Below are 24,351 nucleotides of genomic sequence, written 5' to 3' on the forward strand. Positions count from 1 at the left end.
GCAGAACGCATTAGGTAATGACTACAATGACAACATAAAGTTTATGAAATCGACAGTGCGCCCGTTCTACGCCAACCGTTGAATAATCAAAAAAAAAAGAAAAAACCAGACAAATCTAGCGGGTAGTAAATGCAATAAAACGACCCGGATAGAAAGTAGCCCTCATTAGCTTCATTGAGGAATAAAAAGCATATTATTATCATCATTATTATAAAGAACTCAATTTCTATACGATAAGGGCTCCCCCATGAACTAATTTTTTTTTTTTCATATAAATTGTGATTAAAACCGTTTAATAGATAAAGGCGAGCACGAGTGCATGACCCCTGCGCGCATGTCGGACCATATTATATTCCGATTCGGAAACACCCGTATAATATTTATAATGGATGTTATAATCTAATTATCGCACATTATTTTACGGCCTAAATTGTATTTGTACATTGGTGATGTTGCGTTCGTATAAAAAGTTCACTGGCAAACATCGTAATGGGTACACAACGTTATAGGAAAAACCTATTTCTACGTAACACGGGTAAACCTTTATTTGCTGAAGATGCACAGTACGAGAGCACGAAAATCGATTATTATTTAATAGATATTTTATTTATATCAGTTTCAAAGGCCGGTGGATTGATAATACGCGTGAATAGTAATTCAATATTATAGCATAATAATAATAATAATAATAATTAGAAATGCGTTTACACTTGATATTCGTAAGAACATGCGATATAAAAATATAATATTATAATAGTATTTATTACTCATTAAAGTTTTTGTTACGCGAAATCCTGGTCATGTTCTAGTACAAGTTATCGTCACCTTCAAGGTTTTTGACAACCATTACGTAAAAAAAAAATGAAGACATCTCAAACTATATAGTATGACAAGCACATAAATAATATTAATATAGTACCGCTTTTTATTCCATTTAATTGCGCTCGAGAAATTAAACATTCCCTTGTGTTACTGGCAGACATTTTGATCTGTGAAGAAAGTGTATAGGTGAAAGAATGATCAAACTTTCAAATGTCGTTTTCTATGCAGTCACATATTATTATGTTCACAATAGTAAGTAGGTACATATTATTATTATACTGCATTTCAATAAAAAAATTCAATCGGCTCAAGGTCACACGTATCGCATAAATAGTGCTCGAGATAAGATGTGTATTTATATATTATGTAAATATATATATATATATATCGATTCCAACGTTGATTAATTAAACTTTTTTTTCTGTTACTAAAATCGGAAATTTCCCCCAGCGGTAGGTAGTTCAACCCGCAACAGGTCAGTATATTATAGAGAGAGACATTTTTAATTTTAATCCAACCAACACAAAACTGGTTTTCTATGCGGCACACGTCTGGTTAAAATAATATGCATATAAACATATTATATTGGGCATATTAATTGCTTAATTCGTTTCTACGCGAAATCAAAATGATTATGTTACAAGAAAATAGCAAGAAAAAGTTCATGTTCACAATATAATGATATTTACACTATATCAACAATGACATTTCTAAAAATTTTAATGGAATATAATATTATACAGGCAGTTGTAATTTATAATATATATTATATATATGTATGTACATAAAAGTATATAAATTGCATACACGCACGTGTCCGGGTTAAATTATGTATAAGGTATATAGGTTCCTATGTAATATTTATTATATATTGGTATACGCTGAACGGACTTTTCCTTCCGTGGGCGTTTTCTGTGTCAAACCAGAAATTCATAATATGATTCATTAAAAACACGACCGATTAAAATGTAAGCTATAGGATATTAATTTATTGAACACATTTCTATCGCTGATGTCGAGGGATTATATATTTTATTTTTTAGTTATTTCGAGCTCGATGGTGATTTTAATATTTTTTATAGGTACTTTGATATATTCTTTATTGTGTATACAAGCTTCCTGCAGTATATATAACAAGTTTTAACTGCACTCACAAAACAATATAGTTGTATAATACAATATATTAGGTGATTGTGGAATGTGATACGGCCGATTTACATTTGCAAAATAATGTACTCGATGACTGTTTGATATTTTTTTTTTTTTTATGTTATTTGGTCAACATTGTGCACTATCAGCTGGATTTTAATTTCCTGTTGTTTGTAACTATAGATAATAATAATAATATATATATATATATGATTATGGGTATATACTTTGTATTGCATGCAATATTTTATACGTCCGTGTGTTTTTTGAACCGTATAGAAAGAAAACTATGAACCATTGTATATATCACTTATTTATACGTATAGGTACCTATCTAAAGAAAACGCACCTTCCATATGGAAACCTAACGGTTCGGGTGGACGCATCGTTTGGCCGTTATTTTAGCAGCAGCGAATTATTATGAAACAAAGTAATCGACAGTTTTCGAAAAACACATCACGCGTACAAGAAATCAAAAAAAAAAAAAAGTAAAAATAGTATACTATAATATGTCAAGTATAGATAATAATATACTCGTATTGCATATTATATGAAATGAAATTAAAATAACAACGATAGTAATATGTTATCATCACCTGATCCAAATCCGAGTCCCAGAGGTCTTTCATGTCTTCGTTTATGAACGGGTCGAGTTTAAGCTCCATGTACATGCCCAAAGCGTCCATGTCTTGACAGGACATGGTCATGATGTTCTACCGCAGCTTTTTTCGATTGGATGTTATGTCGTTTTTCTCACACGGGACGGCTCGAGGGTTGTTGAGAAAACGGCGGGACGTTTGTTTGTTATGTATCACGCGGCACAACGAAAACGATTGATAAAAAAAAAAAAAAAAAAACAAAAAAACAAAAACAAAATTAAATTCGCCGACGACAAACCACTGCGATTTTACGTTTAATACGAGGTGTTATTATTCACTGTATGTCGTGGGATATCGTGACGATGTAGTCCGATCGCGTATGTCGTGTAGGTAGCTGGTATATGATGGTAAATCGCGTAAGCGGATCGCACTGAACTCGGAGTGAACACGTGAATCGTTCGTCTTTTACATTTTCCGCGGGTGCAACAAATACAATTTAATGCGACGATATGGTACGTGTCGCGCGATACTGATCGGCAAATAAAATTATTATTAATATTACAATAATAATGCACAGAAACAGAACAACAACATCGACAAAATGAAAATCACTCACTCGCGTGCACACGGACGCAACGTGGGGACTGAATCGTTAGCCGGGCGCGTCTGACATTAATGAGAGGAACGTACGAGCGCGCGCGAGAGACCGACGACCTGTTGCTGATGCCGAGGCGTGTACGGCGACCGTCGCGTCGTCGGCGTGTGCGTGTGTGTGTGTGTGTGTGTGTGTGCATCCGGCGCGTCTGGCTCACAGGTCGGAGGGAGGGTGGGGAGGATGCAAGTTTTGCCGACGCCGCCAGCGCCATCTAGCGTGTATGGCGCGCGGCATTGATATGATTGGTTATTATTTGATAGGTACCTACAATATTGTAATATTTAAACATTACAAATGATTACGGTAATTAAAGATATTATGATAACGTCGTCTCGGCCCGGTTCAGTGGCGCAGGCATTCAGAAATGTTTGACATTATAATTTGGTAAGTATAGGAACTAGTCACAAACATATGCTACGGACTATAAACGTTTCAAACTCCATCAGGAATTTCGATTATTTACAGATAATATGCAACTGCAAGAATAATAAAATCATTACTCATAATACAGCTGCTGATAAAATTGTATTTAATTTAGTCAACATATGTCTATATAAATCGTATAGGCAAGCTAAACCTGACTATTTTTATTTCCGGTTGGTGATTTATAGAACAAATGCTATACAGTTCTTGCCTTCCTGCAGGCACTTATCAGCTGACAGGTATTCGTTTTACACGACGTGTATGTACCTAGGTATACTACAATCGTATTGAATCGTATTATACCGTCATGTGAATAGTAGTGTGTTGAATTTCCAAAAAATCAAAGATAAAAATCTCGGAGTTATTCTGAAAGCTTTGTGAGAAAAAAAATATGTAATATATAAATACATTTATCGCTTGTTAATCAAAGTACCTTTCTACAGAGTACTGTGGACAACAACAATATACTTATGTCGATCAGATTAAATAATTAGGTTAGGTACCTATAGGTATAACCATGATATACCATGTATACTCCTACTATATCCTACGCTACACTCCTACGTACCCGCAAAATAAATAATATACAACAGTGCCCACGAATTTTCAATGGGAGGTGTGATGGTACAAGACGCATGAATGCATTTTTAAATTCATTGTTATGACAATACCAAATGAAGGGCTTAGATACACAACGGGAGGGGGGAAGATATCACCCCTAAATTAGGTAACTTACCCACCAGTGGGTACGCCACTATACTTAATACTAGACGACGAGACGATAAGAATTTAAGCGTTGCACTCGAGGATTAAGTATACAATTTTAAAGGGCATAATATATATGCTTAAATATCAAAATTTATATTTTCGGCATAATAATCTCAAAAAATATTCTAAAAATCAAGTTTACCTACTCAGAATTTTCAATAATCAGTATATAGACTGTACGTAGTAAGTATACGTAGATAATATGAATCTGGGTCACAAAATTAAATGTCATTAAAATCATATCTTATAAAAGTCATGTGTTAAAAATGTCATTAAATGTGTTATTACTTATTGCCATGGGAATGTCATGATTTAAATGACTTAAACATAACATAATACGTATATCAGCTGTGCCTTTATCGAGTACAATAATATGTTATCATATTTCTATCTATAATATAAGTAAATAATGTGAATAATATGTTTTATCGTTCTATTTCAGTAATAATAATTTTAGTGTTATAGGCAGGTAGATAATATACTATAACGATAATATTTAGTGTATTACGAATTATAATTAATTTTTGATTATTATATACATTTTTCAGATAATTATTTTGAAATTAATTAATAACTCGATTGATTTTTATACGACTCGTGACGTATAAAATTTATTAAGAATTATCAACGTAATATCATTGATCCGACTGATCCATTTTAAACGGACAATATTATAGTAAATAATTGTGTTATATAAAATATTACCTATGCATAGTCTTGATCCAACTTTTTATTTTTATTGGACATGCACTAATATAATTCGGAAAACTTGGCAGTTGGCATGGAGGTACTTTATATATTAAGAATTCATTTTTCGATGTAAAGCAAAATAGTTGTAAATAATACATATTTTTCTTTGTGTAGTTTGAATGCAAAGACGCAAAGTCGTATAGGCTATAATTTAAATTTAATTTTTAAATAGTTATAATATATTATAATAATATAATAAATAGGTATTTTAATATGTTTACTGTTTTCGTTTTTCACACCAGCTAATATATATTATAATTAATAATATGTAACAATACCTAACATATAATTAAACTGGAATGTAACTGAATATTATCTAAACACACTATGCTAATGTTCTATGTATCGATAAATATATATATATATATTTTTTTCTATGAATTTGAATTGCTTTCTGTTATACTAATTTATTTTTATGTATCTAAATAATATTACCAAATAAATTAGTAGGCTCAGAGTTTTGTCTTCTCAACCAAATATACTTATAGAAGTATATAGACGTCGGATAAGACGAAAAATAAATGATATTTAAATTTCGTGGATATAATACTATGCCGATAACGGTTGTAATAATTAAAATAAAAGAAAAATTAATATCCATCACAAAAGTGATCCACTAATTGCGTAGCTATAATATAATGAAACCAAAAATCTAGATAGGAAATATAAAATTCGATTGATAATAGATTTTAGCACCTTATTGAAGAAGATATTTTTTTTCGAAAATGTTTAATTTTAATTCATTTTGAATAAAAAAGTGTTGATAAAACAAATCCTGGAAAATATTATTGTTTTATGAATTAAAGTGCACCAAAAAAATCGCTGCAACGAACTATTGAATTCATAGATGTGTTTTATATTATATTAAGACAACTTAATAACAATATTAAAGTGTTTAGTAGGTAGTATTTTGATATAATATACACTCAATGCAACTAAATACTACATTAACATTATATACGATTAGAAATTGGTGTGAAAGAAATTTTATTATGAACAACTATACAGTGCTTGTTTCTTCCTAATATAAATGTTTATAGTTCAAAACGAGGTTATTAGATCAGTTTATAATATTATTGTGTGTTCTAAAGCAAGGTCGACTAGTCTTAATAGCTGATTTAAGGAAAGTGTCAACAAGTTTTGAAAATATTAAGTATTTTTCACCGTATATAATATAGTTCCGGCATAGTGTGACGCCATTATTGTTACTTATAAATAAACACATTATTAGGTATTATGATAAATATTATTTAATTCCATTGCGTTGCTATTTAATGCATGTTCAACAATAGTATTTTTGTAATTTGTATAAATAATATTATATAGGTACTTACAAGAATATAAATCAACCTTTTTTACGTAATAATAATACGTAGGTACAATTTAATATTTTTGTAATGAAATTAAAATATAATTATAATAATAATTATTATATTGCAGGCGTGTTGAGTGCTAGATAAATAGTTAGCATTTTCGTGTTGAGTTAATATGAAAATAATACAAATATTTTATAATATGGCATAAATGCATAATGACTTTGTAATAAGTGTATAGGTACCTATTTATTTTCTAAGTATGGAAGTCGACGATAGCAATACTAAGAAGTCGTTTGAAAGAAACCAATAAAATACAATATCCCCATGAGCATACAATAAATTTAAATTCAATTTATATTTTTAAAAAGTAATATGCTTTGGAAAATTGAGTAATAACTAATAAATAGTAGGCAATAGGTATTTAAATCTACCATTTTACCATTTTACCACGTACAATAAAATGTGTAACTTATAAATGTACGCATTTTTATGGGTCTTTTCTTCGTATCATTTGTTAATTATTGAACTGAACAATAAACGAGTGGTATGATTTTCAACGTGCGCAATTAATTACTAACTTTTTTGAAAATAATACTATATAAAATACCATAAAAAAAACAATTTAATCATATTGTATTAATATTTTTATTGCTATAAGCGTTGTAGTAGTCGAACATCAACACTTTGATTCATTTATTACTTCAATAACTTCGTCCGTTAACTTCTCAAAATGTAGCAATTTATCATAATATATGAAACCCGAGTTATACCTTAATAGCGTAGAATATTATATTATATTATTATTTATTAATCTCTTATTATTATTATTTTAAATCTAAAAATAGTAATTCAACAACGAATTACGAGAAAAAAATTATTCCATTGAGTAAATCGTCGATAACAATGTTCACAGGAATCGTCACAGACATCGTTGGACGAAGAAAAAATAAATCGATATCTCAATTATGTGGTGATTGGGCGCATTTTACGTACAACTATTGCCGGAGATTACCTATATCAAGAATTTCGGTCAAGTGGACTGCATGTCTGGTCGTCGCAGACGCGTTGAAAGGACTCAAGTACCTACCCAGAGTTTAATAAACCATTTAATTTATTTTCATTTTTTATTTTGTTGGATTGTTAAAAAATCAGTAGAATATGTGGTTTAAAAAAATATTCCGAAATTTCATAACATAATATAGACACGCGTTATAATAAGTTGAAAATAAAGACACATAAATAGTGCCATTATAGCTGCTAACAGATGTTAATTTAAAGTGAAAAAGTCTGACCGAGTTTATAGAGCTTACCGGTTTGGTTAACCACCTCCCGGTTGTCGAGAAGTACCTACTCACCTCGTTCGCTTCACGTCATTTCGGCTCAGGATAATAAAATTGTATAGATGTATTATATGTTGGAATGTAATATTTAGTATAAGATATTTATATACAGCTTTCGACGAAATTGTCTGTTGGCAAAGTGGACTAAACATAATTATCTTAATTGAAATCGTTATGCTTCAATTATTATAATATACATAGGGACATTTTGGTAATGGTCGTTGTCGTTTTAGCATAGTGAACCAAAATCTACAATTTGACATCTTACGTATTAAGAAAAAAATTATCTTAAGTTCCAAAATGCATATGTTTTTAAATATTTATTAAAATTAGAAATCTGAGTTTTTCAATACTTATGAGTGACTCGTCGTCTGAATTATTGAATACTATTAAAAAAAAAAAGCGGGTAAGTGGATGTCGCTCTGCTGTACACTAGGTGGTGGGGTGGACCTCTGACTAAGGTAGGTTAGATTTGAATGCAATGATAGGTATCATTGTATACGAAAAACGATTCTGAACGGATATGATTTGTCAGTCTAGAATAAATTATATTTAAATATTGTCATATATTCTATTTTGAAACAAATATATTATTTTTCAATTAAGACACATTTTGAATAAGGCATGGTTAATCAATTTTTCCAAAAACATTGCATGTAGTTATCATAATTCATAATACCTTATATTATCATAGATATACATATACCCACCTGATTTCGTAAAAATTTAAAATTCAAACGCAATTAAAATTTTTCCTATAATGACGCTTCGAGTTTTCTCTATAGCTACTTGAAGTAAATCTTATGGAAAACTTAGTGATGTATTCTTAATCTTTAGTTATAAACACAAAAAATTTTATGATTTTTCAGCTTCAAAATTACTTGCAAATTTTCACATTTTCGACAGATTTCGTAAAAATTTGAATTATAAACGCTTATAAAAAAAAATTGTGCCTATGTATTCTTATAATTTTTTAATCACTTTAAGAATAACTTATGAGGAACTTTGTATTAAATTTTCAAGTATTTTGATAGGGCCAAAAAAATTTTATCGACACTTCAAAAAAAAATTTTCAGACAAATTAAAAATTTCAGTGGTCTATAAATATCTCAAAAAAAGTCAAAATATTTTGAAAATTTAATCATGTAAAGAAAATACCAATCCTAATAACTGGTAAGATTTTCAAGTATCTAGGACTTATACTTTTTGAATAATAACAAATATTTAAAATCGTTTCAGGATAAATCGTTATCGTTACGCTATTTCGTAAAAATTTAAAATTCAAACGCACTTAAAATTTTTTCTATAATGATACTTCGAGTTTTCTCTATAGCTACTTGAAGGAAAACTTATGGAGAACTTAGTGTTGTATTTTTAATCCTTAGTTATAAACGCAAAAAATTTTATGATTTTTCAACTTCAAAATTACTTGCAAATTTTCGCGTTTTCGATAGATTTCGTAAAATTTTGAACTATAAAAGCTTATTAAAAAAAATTGTGACTTACGATTTTTAATTTTTTTTAGCTACAATAAGAAAAACTCATAAGGAACCTTGTATTAAATTTTCAAGTTTTTTTGGTCGTCCAACATTTTTTTACCGACACTTCAAAAAAAAATTCTCAAAAAAAGTGTAAATTTCAGCGGTCTATAAATAACTCAAAAAAAGTCAAACATTTTTGAAAATTAAACTGTATATAGAGAACACTAACATAAACATTTGGTGAAAATTTCAAGTATTTCAAGTGATTATTTTTTGAATTACAACTATATAAAAAAATTGATTTGGTCGAAAACTAATTTTGCGTAAAAATTCCCGTTTTTCTGTCATTTTTTTTTTGTTTTTCTCGATTTTTTTGAAAACTGTTGGAAAATGTTTACTTTTGACCTCTATAATGCACCAAGAATCTTCAATTTTACATCGGAAACCACCCCCAAAGTTTGAAATCGAAGCATTATTTCGACTAGTTATGCTGTACACAGACACACAAAAAAAAAAAAAAAACACACATCATTGTAAAATCAATACATTCATCACTTCGTTCAGAATCTAAAAATACCAACATAATTTAATCAGAACTCATAATTTTTTTCTGCAACAAATCAAAAACACCATAAAGCATTAACCTATATTAGACATAAGAATGTGAGATATAATATATTTGCATTTTAAATTTGTAACACGTGGATTTTTTTAAGCCCATTATTTCGAGATATTCACTTATTTAACTGTGAAGTATGAGTTTTCGTTTAATATACTCAGAGTATAATTTTCAATAAATCATATTTATATAAGCCAACGCCTTAACAATAGGTATGTATAATTTAATTTCGTTTACACACGGTAATCCGTTTTCGATTACTATTCACTAACCATATGTTTTATTTAATAGAATTTTTTATTTTTTGGCAAAGTCACAAAATTCAAACAATATAATAAACACGAAAAAATGTGACACACTCCAAATGTAAATTATTGTTTTCGACTGTATTCATTTTAATGCAAATTGCCTTTCGGAATTGTTTACCAAGAATGCTCACTTTGGCATAACATCTAATTTCTAAAACGCCATTAATATTTCACTTAGTACCTATATATTATACCTAAAGCTAGTAGTATATTTATTGTACTATAATTATTTATGAACTATTTTTCATTCGATGCTATTAAAAAAATTAACTTACATTAAAATATTTATATAAAATTATGATTAAGTATCAAATAGTTTTAAAAACGAAAAATATTACAATACTAAATATTTGTATAATAATGTAGGTAATTGGTCCATTTTAGGGTTATTTAAATAATTAAAAACATCATATTAGATATTGTAATAGTATATGCTATTTAATAATATGATAAATACATTAAATGGCAAATGGGAGATGATATGAGTTTTTAGGGTCATACAACAATCAAAAATAATAATTTTAAGCTATAATACATTTTACTTAAATCTATAAAAGTAACATTTTTTTTTCATTTTATCCAAAAAGTATAAAATTATTTTGTAATTATATAGTACCTACTATATCATATTTATAATTATTTTTTAAATTTAAGTTACCACAATAAATTATTTTTTATTATTTAAATGATATACATTATTCCAATACACTTCAAAAGCTTAAGTGATATATGTGTTGCCTAAATACCGTAGAGATAAGGCGTATCTATGTTTGAAACATTGATAAATTATTTTCAGTTATAATTTTGGAATGTATACCAATTTTTATAGGTACGTTAATGCTTAGGATAACAGTTTACTTTTCACGTTTATTAAGTATAATAAAAGAACGAACAAACTTGGTTGACAACTTCCTATCTTTGTTTAAGTATCTTTTGAATAATAAATACAAGCTTGTACAAATTTAAGTTCTTATCAACGATTTGAACACGGTAAAACTAAAATAAACTTATGAGAAAAATATTTCTTGTTTAATAATATGTAATATTAAACACTTAATATATTTTGTGTTATTTTAGTAATTTTTATGTTGTACAATAACCTACTCGTATATAATAAATCGGTCTTATATAAAAGTTCGGTTAAAATGTAAACAAAATATCTTTTGCTTTATTTATGAAAGTGAAAAAGCACTATTTAGTTTAACACATTATATACGATGTATATGAATTGAAAATTACTAGTTAATGTTTGCACAAAAAATATTTACATTTTTTTTAAACTAAGCATTTTGTTTCTCCTGTACCCTCTAATAACACGGAGTGAACTGCGTTAGAATTATTTCTATTAACTATAATAATTATAATAGTATGCCTAATACCTATAAACAATAATATTTGTATGGTCAAATAAGTACTTGAATTAAATGGTTTTGCCAGTTAAAGAAAAAGTCTTGAGGGGGGGGGGTTATGACGCTTTTTCAGTAGCCTAAAACCTACTCTAGTCTCGATCCATCGCTGGCAATAAGCTCCTTAACTACGTACTACAATTATTATTATTCCAATAGAGATAAAGTGCAATATATCATTTCATAATAATTTGTCTGAATATTATGGCATTGAAAAATTTCTTGAGAGCGAAGTGGTGTGGAGGGGGCAAATGACACGGTGGAGAAACATCTTTCTATCTCATAATTTACATCCACGTATATGCGCCGCCGTGGTCGAGTGAAGGACTCGACTGAGCAACCGCATTATTGTCACCCATTATTATAATATTTATTAGTACAATAGTATATATAGGCACTGCAGCAGACGGGCGACAGCGGATGATAGCACGTTCGTATAGGCCAAATATGAATGTTTCTCTACAAGCTCTAAAAGACGCGAATTCGGTATGTATTGTACGTGTGTCTATACACTAAACATGATATTATTATTGTTATTTTTTTTATTAACATGACAGGTGATAGTTTTTACTTGTCACGCGCGCGCATGTATATATATGAGTCATACAAGTCCACGATATCAAGACACTCGCGACGATTGCAGATAATAAAATATAACGAAGCGAAATTTATCTGCGTTTTTTATTACAACACCTTTTAAACTCAAATCAAAATGCAGTTACAAATCCGAAAACAGCGTTTAATTTCAAGAAGAAATGCTAGGTATTTCAAATAATTTTCCACTGCTCTGTAAGTATATATAAGTAGCATGGGCGCAACTAGGGGGGGAGGGCTTGGGAGTGCTTAGCACTCCCAAATTTTCTGTACCGATTTTTTACATTATCGGTGACAGTAACACTTCTGATTTTAAAACAAGGGGGGTGGGGTTCTCGTATTGTGCTTTAGATTTTAGCACTCCCATAAATTTTACCCTAGTTGCGCCCATGAATTAAGTAGGTACGTCTACTTCAAAGTACTCGTGTTATTTATGATTATTGTGTTGTCGTACATTATTCATAATATTTTATTGTAATTATTGTAATCAGTGGACCAATACCTGTTTGCCATCTTAAATAAATTAATCAATCGCTATTAATGTTATTTTGGTTTATAGGCGTAGGTTTTTCATATTTTAATGTTTACTAATGTTTTAGTATAGTTGTTTTTTTCATTCCCCAACAATAATTATTGAGATTTCATATAATACGATAATATTACTAATAATTTATAATTTAATTAATTACTAATAATTCAAAATCTTTTATGTTTATTGTTGTGGTTTAGTATCTTTATAATTTTTTCAAATTTGTGAATATGAAATTATTTAAAACTTATAAAAGTATAGATGAAGCGTAATGAATATTGAACATAAATTACCAACTAAAAAGTGAGATTCGTATTTGAAGTTTTTCGTAAATATACTTTCAGAAAGTCTGGAATGTACGGTTTTGTTAATGAAAATAAGATGTTAAAAATGCTCTCCTCGATTGAAAAACCTCTCGAGCTATAGTAGGAAAAATGCGAAATAGTATTTGATAACATATCAAGCTTGAAAAATAACAGTAACCAATGAAATTGATGAAATTCGTTTTTAAAATGTTTTAAAGTCAATTAAACTGGACTGTTTAATTTCAATTCAGATCAAAAAATATAAGATAATAAACAATTATCTTAAGAGGACGCTATACCCGCATGTGTTATCTCTGTCTTACAAGTGCATATAAACATAACACATTTTACGCTCAGCAGATCACGTTTAGCTCCGTTAGTTTAAAATTTAGAGTGAGTCGACCTCTTATAAAAATTAAAGGTAACATTATAATGAAGGGCTCCTCGTAGGATTTTTATTATATTTTTATTTTAAAAGCGAATTACGAGTATTTTAAAATTGTAAATTGTTTAAATATATCTTAAAATACTCGGAATTCGCTTTAAAATAAAAAGCCTACGAGAAGCCTTCCACAATAATGTTACCTCTAATTTTTATAAGAGGTCAACCACTCTAAATTTTAAATTAACGGAGCTAAACGTGATCTACTTAGCGTACAATTTGCCATGTTATGCACTTGTCAGACGGAGACAACACATCATGCGTGTGTAGTGTGTAGCGCCCTCTTAACGAGAAAAAGATTAATACGTGCGTGTCAGACGACTTAGTACCTATAAAGTAAATTATTATTCTTTTTCTCGGAAAACGTATTACTTAGTAAGTATACGTATTATTATTTAAAAAAATTAAGAAATAAGTCTTTTTTCATTATCGGTGTTATTATGTAATTATTGCATTACAAATGATCGTTCTACAGTCAGTAATTATAACCATCATATTATGTATAATATATAAGTATATATCATATATCTGAAACAAATTTGGAAATAGGTCTGCAAGGTATACCGCGATAGTGAGATTGTAAAAAAACATGCAAATCCTACGACTTCGGAACGCATTATCATTATTATTTTTAAAAAAATATTGTCTTATCAATATCACTGCAACTGTATTATTGGTAGCAATGGTAGTTACGGCCAATATGTATAATACAACGACGAGACATTAAAATGCAATGTTTATTTGATTACACATTATATATTTTGGATTTTTTCGGGGCCTTTCCTTCAGGGATTCTTCATGGTCCGAAACGATAGTGACCTTGACCCATCTCCCAAAGCTCACACGCATCACCCTTATATAGTTTCACATTTTTAAAGAAATGTTATAATAATGTTATCATATATATTTATAAAACATAAGTATAGTGTTGTATATTATATATGTATTTTTATTGTTTGCAGTTTATTGTAGGCACATACAGAGTGATTTATCCACCCAGCTCACCACCATTTTTTACATCAAGAATTATTTGTGTAATTTATTTAAATCTGATTTTTGGAGCCTATAAATATACAAAGACAGTATTTTAGAATTTTTCGATTTTTCATAAAATGTATGAAGTGTTTTTTGTCGAATAAAATTTTTCTATGGTGATTCTCATTGAAAATCGTATGTTTATTAAAAAAAGTTCTACTTATCAGTAACTAATTTTCAAAAACATGCCTCAAAACTTTTTTCTGCGTACGTCAATGTATCCTTTAGGTGGTATATAGCCAATATAGGTATAAGTTTAAACAATCGAAAATATGGTTTTAAGTATACATTATTTTACATGTGCGGAATATTATTTCTTTTGTAACTATAAAATTATGATAGTTCAAGCGTTTAATGGAAAATTAATTGAAAATTAAATGTTCACAATTATCATTATTTTTTTATTTACGTGTTATTAATTATTTTGATGTCAAATGAATAAAATTATATTTACGAGAATATTGTGAATAATGATCCACTCCAATTTTTTTTTATATAAAGAGCGATATTTTCTTGGCGTACCACATAATATGAGCTTTTCGCGTACCACAGATTGAGAAACGCTAGAACACATCATAACCGTGGTCCTGACCCGCGGGTATATACCGAACTATAAACCCCCCCCCCCCCCCCCCGCGGAAATGCGCAAAACGATATATTATTACGTTCGTACGACTTTGGTCGCGCCGCAAACCGCCCGGGGCGGGACCCCCGTCGCCCGCAACAAACGCGATGGGTGCCGGGTGGGTGGCGGGGCAAACGCGAACCGTCAACCGACCCGCGTCGGCACGGACGCGCCGTCACACGCACGCCGACTCGGCGACAGGACGGACGACGCGACGCCGACACGCCACGCAGCGAACGTGAACCACCGCGATGATCGCCGGCACGCTGGTCGCCGTCGTCAGCTGCTGTTGGTCGCTGTTCGTCGCCACCGCCGCCGCCGGCGACGCCAATTACGGTTCCAGCGCGCGTTCGGTGTACTCGGACGGAGACATCGTTCGGCGGTACCGCACCAACTCTGCCGGCGGCGCAGGCGAACACTGCTGCGCCGGACAATCGCCGTCAACTGCAGCCGTCGTCGCCGACGACACCGCCGCGAATCCCGGAGAGGTAAATAAGACAGCCTGTCTGTCTGCAAATCGTTAGGCGCCAGTTTTACTGCACTTGCACGCGTTTTTCCGTTTACGTCGTTTCAAGTTGACAAGCGCCGCGGACGATGGCTCGACGGTCATATATTATATCATGTTAGAGCCCGGTGCCCACGACCGATATTTTATCGTGTGCGATTTATTTATCGCACGACAATGTTGTCGTATGTTGTCGTATAATATTATAAACCAAGCTGTTCGCACGATCGCGATAAGATGATCGTATACGACGCCTCGAAAACTATCGGAGACGTTTTGATCTTTTGTCCGATTAAAATATCGTATACGACCGAAATATTTCAATCAAAATGTTCAAAAATGAACATTATCGTACCGCACCTGCAGTGTAATGTGAACGAAAAACATTTAATAGTGTTGTGTGTAGACTAAACGAAAATTTGTTTGATTTTTTGTCAGTTCTGGTGTAATACAATATTCAAATTTATGTTTTGTATATGCGAACTGTATGCTCGTACGGGGAGGTGATTATTTTATTGAAAACCAAGTCTCTGCCGGGTAATATCGAATTGCACTAGGTTTAAAAATAAAAAGGTAATGTTCAAACGCACTCGCTCCGATCATTATAATATCAACATAAACCCAATTCATTAACAATTATATATCGTTTGGAAGAATAATCCGTATTTTTTAATGCCCAAAGAGTATATTTTATTATAATTTGCAATAAAATTACGTACATTGGTATACGATTTAAAAATAATAATATAGAAATGTATAGGTAAATATTAACTTTTTATGTCTGTGTTTCTAAATTAGTTATATGTCAATGTCATCTAAAAGCGTCATAAATCGAAACGAGTGCGATACGAACCATTTTGGGCTTAATAATAAGGAGTGCAGTTCGACGAGTGCCGCCCGCAGGCCATTTCAGGAGGGCAGTGATCCCTGTTTGGGTCGCTGGCCATGTGGTAGATTCTAGGGCCCATGCCCTTTGACAGACAAATATTAAACTATTCAAATAGACTAATAAGCTAGATTTATAATAGAATTATTATAGTATAGACCTTCGTTCGTTGATTGTCCTATTGTCGAACGACCTTCAGCGTTCCTACGTTGCATGTTCTACAGAAATTTGTATCATTTTAATTTAAATTTTTTATAATATGTCACCTAACCATTCTTGTTCTTAAAATAAACAATACATTTAATATTATTTATTTACAGACAATTATGTTCAAGACCGTAGGTTTATTATTATTATTTAAAGTTTTCATTCACCATCTAAACATCTAAATATATAAAATTACATTTTTTAACATTTTGTAAATCAGTTCACAATATGGTATGTGAGTGAGAACTATTATGGATTTAAAATGTACAAAAGAATAACAATTTTTACAAGGCCATAAGGTATTACTATCCGTAAAACTAATATTATCAACTTAAAATTACCTATAGTCCTTTATACACAAATTATTAATTTATTTTTATTTTTTTATTTTTTTTAGGGTTAAGGCTTCAACAACTGAGGTCATTAGCCTGGGGAACTGTAAGGGTAGGTACTGTAGGTTTTTAACACGTGGGTTACACAAATTATTGTTCGATGATAATGCACGATAAGGATAACCCATGATCATAATATTATTATTGTGGTCTTTTAATACTTAATTAAAATATTATGACGAGCGACAAGTGGATGACACATTACAGTATTATTTGCACATATGGAAGTCACGAATTTTAATATTCATTAGTCATGACTGCCGTGTTCTATTTAAATCGTTTATCCTAGATAACAAATCTATTAATTTCATGTACGTTTTGTATCAATATTAATTTGAACAATTTCATATAGGTCCTAAATAAAAATCTGAAGCAGAGCAACAAAATTGTATAAAGAATTAATGAAAAAATAAGCTAATAATCTATTAAAAATTAAATTCGATTTTGAGCGTGATTCTGCACGTTGTTCAACGATTTAACAATTTAAATATTATAATTGATTAATAGATAATTTTATGAAAATTAAAATATTCATTGCCATAAGTTGATTTTTATACAAATAGAATAAACTTGCAGAATCAGAATAATTCCAAAATAATAATAATAAAAAAAATGTATCCGTTTCAGAGATAATTGAACGTTCTAATAACATCGGAACCAATAATCGACGAAATAACAGAATATTAATCGTTTAAAATTTTAATTCGCATTTTAAATTTCAAGTAGACACCTAAAAGCGTGCATATTATTGTTTATCCACTCGGCGTCGTGTCGTCGCGTAAATTTACGTATAGGTATGCGTCGTGAAATTCAAAATAATTATTATAATGGTTGCAGGTGCATATACAACATACTCATAATTAGGCAATTTTGAAGTAAATAAAACTAATTTATTGTTTTATGTTCGCGTTAGTACCCATGTTCTTCGAGAGTATGACGTTAAATTTCTATAATTTGAATAACAAGATTCTAAATCCCAAACTATACGCCGTACCTAAAATATTATTATGTTTAATATATGCGGTTTACGATGCGCGGCTGTCTTGTAAGGGATTGTTGACGTGCAATGACTGTTTTATTTTATTTTTTGGTTTTTAGTAAATTCAGAATTTTTTTTGCTAATCCGTTTTTAATAGATTACAATGGGATATGTTTTTTAACATATACGCCGTCTACTGTCAAGGTGCCGACGATATTATTTTAAATATCGAGCTTTATAATTTTCCATGCGACGCTCATATGTGTGTCACTGTGTCGCATTTCCATCCATCATATTGTATGCTATATACGGTAATTTTACAGTACGAAAAAACAGTCGTAAGATAACGCCATAGCGTAGTTATGAAAAATATAAAAATTTTAGGTCTTTGAGATCTAGAAAAAAATCCTCCGCACAGACAATGGGCCCCCGTGGGTATGCTCAGAATTAGGAAATACAATGAACTTTTTTTGATAACACTTTGACGGGTTTTGTCAAATTCCGCTACCCATTGGCGTCCTACAGGGGTCGTTTGCCGATGTCATTTTGGCGTCAAACATTCTTAATGACGTCATAATATGAAGTTAATTTTTTTCGACGTATTTCATTCTGTTATTTGCGTGTTTCGTACGCGCTGCTGAAAGTTGTTTGGCCATTACAAGCATGGGCGTGCAGGTCCAACGGATTTTTGATAATAAAATGTGTTCATTTGCCATCGTCCGTAAGTGCCTATGATACCGTAATCATATTATAATAATTATATAACAGTTTCTAACTGATTTGAATTTATAATATTCTTTTTTTTACGTGCGCACTGAGTACAGCGAGAACCACGAGACGTTACTTACGCGGTCAACGACGATGAATTTTGTTTGGCGCTTTTCTATAGTTTCCGCTGGAAAACATTTGTTCCTAAAATATATCTCGAAGTTTAATTATATAAGGTACCTATTACCTACCGGGTTCATGGTAGTAACAGAATCACCAAAGTAAACAAAGTATATGGATCACACGGCGCCCGCGATTTAAATAAACAAAAATCAAAATACAAATGTCGAGCACATAATATTATGGATAGGTTTGCATATGATAATATGTAATTGTTAGTAAAATTAAAATATTGTATAATATATAAATTTACTAATTAACAACAACTATTTTTGTACACGATATACAAATAATGAAATATTTTATTGAGAAATATTATTATATAGACATATTATATTGCATGTGCGACTCTAATGGTGAAATTTACTGCTGTAATACCGGGCTATTAAATAAATCACAATCAAAATGAAAATCTGACTAAATTCACTGGTATTTTATATATATATTATAATGATCTAAAAACCGACTAATGATTTTCGGTAATTTACTGTAGGTAATGTTTCTTGGTAATATTCAGGAACTAATTAACTATCAATTAAACACAATTTTATTGACTATTGATCTGATTTTTATTACAGGTACCATCCGTAATTACTTATATAGGATCCTACAGACCCTTTTGGTTGTCGATGACTTTAATGGATTTTATATACTACTTGTTTGTTAGGCATTTTAGTAGGTCATTTTAGGTTTAACAGCAAATCATATTTGTATTTACGAATAATCGTGGTAACCTAATGGAAATTAACTCAAGAAAATCTGAAAATATGAGTTGGATTTAGAATAGGTACAAATATGAACGGAGTTTCAAACAACTGTTCGCTAACTTTAGTTAAATTGGATATCCAATATATATTGTGCATTTATAATTTATTTGGTATAGTACGTATTTAAATTTCATTGCATTTTAAAGTCACAGGTTGGAAAATAATTCTTCTAAAACGAATACCATATCAGATGTTTTATTTTCGCAGGTATTTACTTTCGTCTATCTTAAGACATTCTTTATAATTTTATAAAAATGATGTGTTACAAAAGCAGATTTCAAATGTGCCACAACTTTTTTTTTTATCATTCACTTTCTAAAATGTATTATATTTTTTTATGCATATAATATACATTTTTTAATACGTTTGGACGTACTTCCTCTTGACTATAATAATTAAGATATTTATTAACTTTAATTTACTCTAGTACATTTTGACGTTATATTTCAGAATAATAATATGAATAATAAACAGTATCAACGATATTATAAGTAAGCCTGCAGTATCTATTCTTTAAGTAGGAAGTTAGCGCAAGAGTTATAAAATAGAGTGACGAGTTTAAAATAATCATATTGCCCTTGGTGCATTCTCAGACGGAAGAGCATTTTTGCAGGTCATACAAAATTAGTTACTATCCGTCACTATTTTGATTTTATAACAATATGTATAATGCAATATTGTCTAGTACGCATTTGAGTAAATTATCTTTAATAAGTGTTTTGTATACTAGTTTAGAACTTAAAAGCAAAATAATAGTACCTACTTAGCTGTACCGATAGTACAATAATATTTACATTTATCTTGCATTTTCCTACCAACGTGACTCATGTGTAATACTATTCGGTTAGTGGTTATACGCATTGTTGAATTCGTACAACACATAATATTTTAATTTTAAAATCATTTTTATTCTATTTCTATATTTTTCTATCTATCACGAACAAACACATTTTTCTTTATGAACAACGTGCGGTCATTAGAGACGACGAATACATTTTTTGAAAAAAAAGTTTTTTTTTGTCGCTAAAACTATTAAAATATTAGAAAGTTACGATTTGTAATATAAATACTGTCGAACAGATCTGCTATTTTAGAAAACTCGTCGTTTATATTTTATTGGTTGTATTCTGCATTTGGTCCATATCTGATAATTTATAAGCCTAAGTAGAAGTAGCTCAAAACTGTGTACAGAAGATTAAAGTTTGAAGTATAGAAGTTGAATTTGTGGTATTTACTTTGAATCTTATTATTTATTTATTAAATAAAAAACTATCTACTCATTGAGGTATAATTTTTATGCTATTTTTTACTAATATGTTTTTTGTCTAAAGATACAAAAATATGTGTTATAGATTCCATTGAATGTTATAATGGAACTGAACCAGGTAACAAATGTTTCAGAACTATTCCACAAATTTATGCCAGATACTAATATGGACGAAGCTCAAAGACGTTTTATCACAACAGGTTTTCAAAGTAAGCGGATGAACTTATTAAAAATGTATAAAGTAAAATGAATACTTAAACAACATAATCGATATTATCAACCGATACTGAAATTATTTTTTATTTTAATGTTACCTAATCACTAAATTTTTATAGAAATAACAGTTATTTTACAATAATAGCAATACACCAAATAAATATAACACAAACGAAAAAAAAATAATCTGCCATTTAAGTCAAAAGTGTCATTGAATTATTTTGATAATTACGTATAACTTCACACTCGGTTAAATTTTAGTCAGTAAGTAAATAGGGAAATATTGTAGATAATTATGCACATGTCACATGTGTAAATTAGTAATAGCAGTTGTATAATAGGTTTTTTTTTTTAAAATTTTATTGAATAAAGTTTTACTGACGTATGTCATCTGAACTTATAGTGTTGATTGAGTATAATAGGTATATAAATTATCAATATGAGCATATTACAACAAATACATTTTAAATTAATTTTTTTTTTTAATTTGGATCGCAGTACTATTTCGAGCTAATCATCAAAAAAATATTTTATTTTTATTTTATGAACTAATATAATTTTTTAAGAGTTAATTAACTGGTAAAATGTAAATACTGTTTATATATTTGAATGTTTTCTTTTTATTTCCCCTTTGACGTCTTTATATACCTAAGAATTTAATTATTTCACTCTAATTTTGTATATTACTTCTTAAGTACTACTCCTCGCCTACATCACAATCATTCCTCAAAGGAGATGAACAAACATATTATGTTAAAAATATAACTATATATGTAGCTCTGTTTTGTTTGCAAAATATATATTATAGTAATAATTATTATTATTGGTAATATTAATATTTTCGTATACATTAAAAATGTATAATAAAAAAACTAAATAAATTATTCATATACGTTTTAAAGCAGTGATAAAATTTTTATTTTTATTTTTTGTGTTTCAGGTCGTACTGCGTTAAACTTGGAAAGAAGTATGATTTATATAGTTAAATATCAAAATAAATATAATGTGTCTAAAATAATTGATTAAATAAATACAATATATTTAATTTAATATATTATAACAGTTAAAAACGATGTGTTCATTATATTATAATATAGAAGCAGCGTTTATACCTAAGCCGGCAAGTTGTTCTATTGGTAGTCAAACGATCAGCCTAAAAGACACAGATGATCGAAGTTTGTATTATTTTCCATCGTGCACGCGGGTAGACCGATGTGGAGGCTGTTGCAGCCACGACTTATTGGCCTGTCAACCGACTAAAATCGAGACACTCCACTTCGAAGTATGTATAAAGTCTAGAGCTCTCGGATTTGAACGTGAATAAGACTCACGTGATCACGTGTATACTTGAATTATTTAAAAATCCGCGAACTCAATTCATGTGTATAATTATTTAGTAAATTATGTATATTTATTTTGCGTGTGCTTAAAAAAAACATTTATTAAAAAAGATATGTTAATAACTTCTGTAATAAAAAACTGCAAATATCTATACATACTCTTCTAAAAATATAAATGTTCTATGAACAGCTAGTATTATCGTAAAACGGCCAGACGGGTGGTTTTGTAACAAAATTTATGAAATGGTTTTTTCGTTATTTAAATTGAATATTTTTTCAACTACTTTTAAATGCGCGTAAAATGTAAATAAATTTCATAGTTAACATTCGTCGAAACAATCGCATTCTGAAATATTAGTTTTCCATGGATATTCTGTTCATAATAAATAATTGATCACTGATCATCTTTATGTAGAAACTATTGGAAGCTGTACTGAAAATACAACATCAAATGTAATAATAATCGCGTGATATAATAACGAAATTCTCGGACTCGCGTGAAGTTAAATTTACAGATTCTGCTCGTGTAGTTCAATTAACGTGAATTTGCGAATTGAATTTTAAACGTGAAATAGAGAACTCTTGCAGATGGATCCAAAATAAAATACCTGTTATGAAACTTGGTCGTTAGATACTCAATTTACTGACGTGCATTTTTTTTTAGGTATTGGTATCGCAGTACAACGGAGAAGGAAAATTAGAATTCAAAGGTAGAAAAACGGTGTCAGTAGACCGACATTTGAAGTGCAAGTGCGGATGCGTCGTTAAAGAAGAAGTGCGATTGATAACAAGTTTTAATTTTATTTTCATAATATTATATAAGTGTGTCTAATAACGATAATATGTTGATTATAATTATTATTATTTCTGCAGAACTGTGGCCCATTGCAGACGTACAATGTCAAAGAATGCCGTTGTAAGTGCAGCAACGAAGATGACGAAGAGAAGTGTAGCAACGAATACGATTTAAAGCAATGGAACTCGGCGACATGCAAGTGCGAATGTCGTGAAATCAAGGAATGCACTTCGGGATATGGATTTGACAATTATACTTGCGGGTGATTTTTGGACGGTTTAAATAATTATTCTGCTGCAGAAATAAATTCCAATGTAATAATTGTTGTATTTCAGGTGTGAACCCATAAGAATGAGAACTAAAAACACTGGTGGCACTCAATTGAACAGAAACAAATATTCATTAGCAGTACCATGAGCTCAATTCTCCGGAGAAAAAAAATCATACTAATTGTGTACATTATATACGATAATAATATTATACATAGATCGTTCTGTTATTTATATTATTTACACTATTATTTAAGACTATTATGATATTATGTTGAAATTGTTGTTTGTCCATATTCTTGCTCAGAGTAAAATGATGGTTTGTTCGAAAGACGATTGCAGTTTAGTAACGATTCATTTTTGGCTTAAAAAGTGCTTAAAACGAAAAGATTTGTAGAATAATAATGTTTTTACGTTTCAGATAGGTATGTAGTCAAAGTATAATAAAATAATTTATATCATAATTTAAATTCTTAGATATAAAGACTTTTTCAAAATATACTTATAATTGGAACTCCGAATTTGAACCATAACAAATAGCAATTAAATCATAAAAATATATAAAAAATCAATGAAATCACATTTTAGTGTGTGTCTTCCTTCCATAATACAGTGGTTTGTTATTATTTTAATTTAATTATTAATCATAATCATAAATCATAATAATCCCATC

At 29.8% G+C, this 24,351-nt stretch overlaps 2 protein-coding genes across 2 annotated transcripts in view; one reads left to right on the forward strand and one right to left on the reverse strand.

Annotated features, from left to right (window-relative positions):
• LOC107169313 (uncharacterized) overlaps positions 1-3,308 on the reverse strand; it is a 52,462-nt gene extending 49,154 nt beyond the window's left edge. The window contains exon 1 of the mRNA XM_089228593.1: positions 2,568-3,308. Within this exon, the coding sequence (XP_089084719.1) occupies positions 2,568-2,678 (111 nt within the window). The 5' untranslated portion in view covers positions 2,679-3,308. The remainder of the gene's footprint in view (positions 1-2,567) is intronic.
• Positions 3,309-15,348: 12,040 nt separating this feature from the next.
• On the forward strand, positions 15,349-24,009 carry LOC107169336 (uncharacterized). The gene is made up of 7 exons (XM_089229278.1): positions 15,349-15,654; positions 21,143-21,266; positions 22,214-22,240; positions 22,371-22,555; positions 23,278-23,388; positions 23,487-23,671; positions 23,745-24,009. The coding sequence occupies exons 1-7, from the start codon at positions 15,418-15,420 to the stop codon at positions 23,824-23,826; spliced, it is 951 nt and encodes a 316-aa protein (XP_089085404.1). The 5' UTR covers positions 15,349-15,417; the 3' UTR covers positions 23,827-24,009.
• Positions 24,010-24,351: the final 342 nt, after the last annotated feature.

This window comes from Diuraphis noxia, unplaced genomic scaffold (genome assembly GCF_037042655.1).
Source record: "Diuraphis noxia isolate RWA-SAM2 unplaced genomic scaffold, SU_Dnox_SAM2 contig0005, whole genome shotgun sequence".
Taxonomy (NCBI): domain Eukaryota; kingdom Metazoa; phylum Arthropoda; class Insecta; order Hemiptera; family Aphididae; genus Diuraphis; species Diuraphis noxia.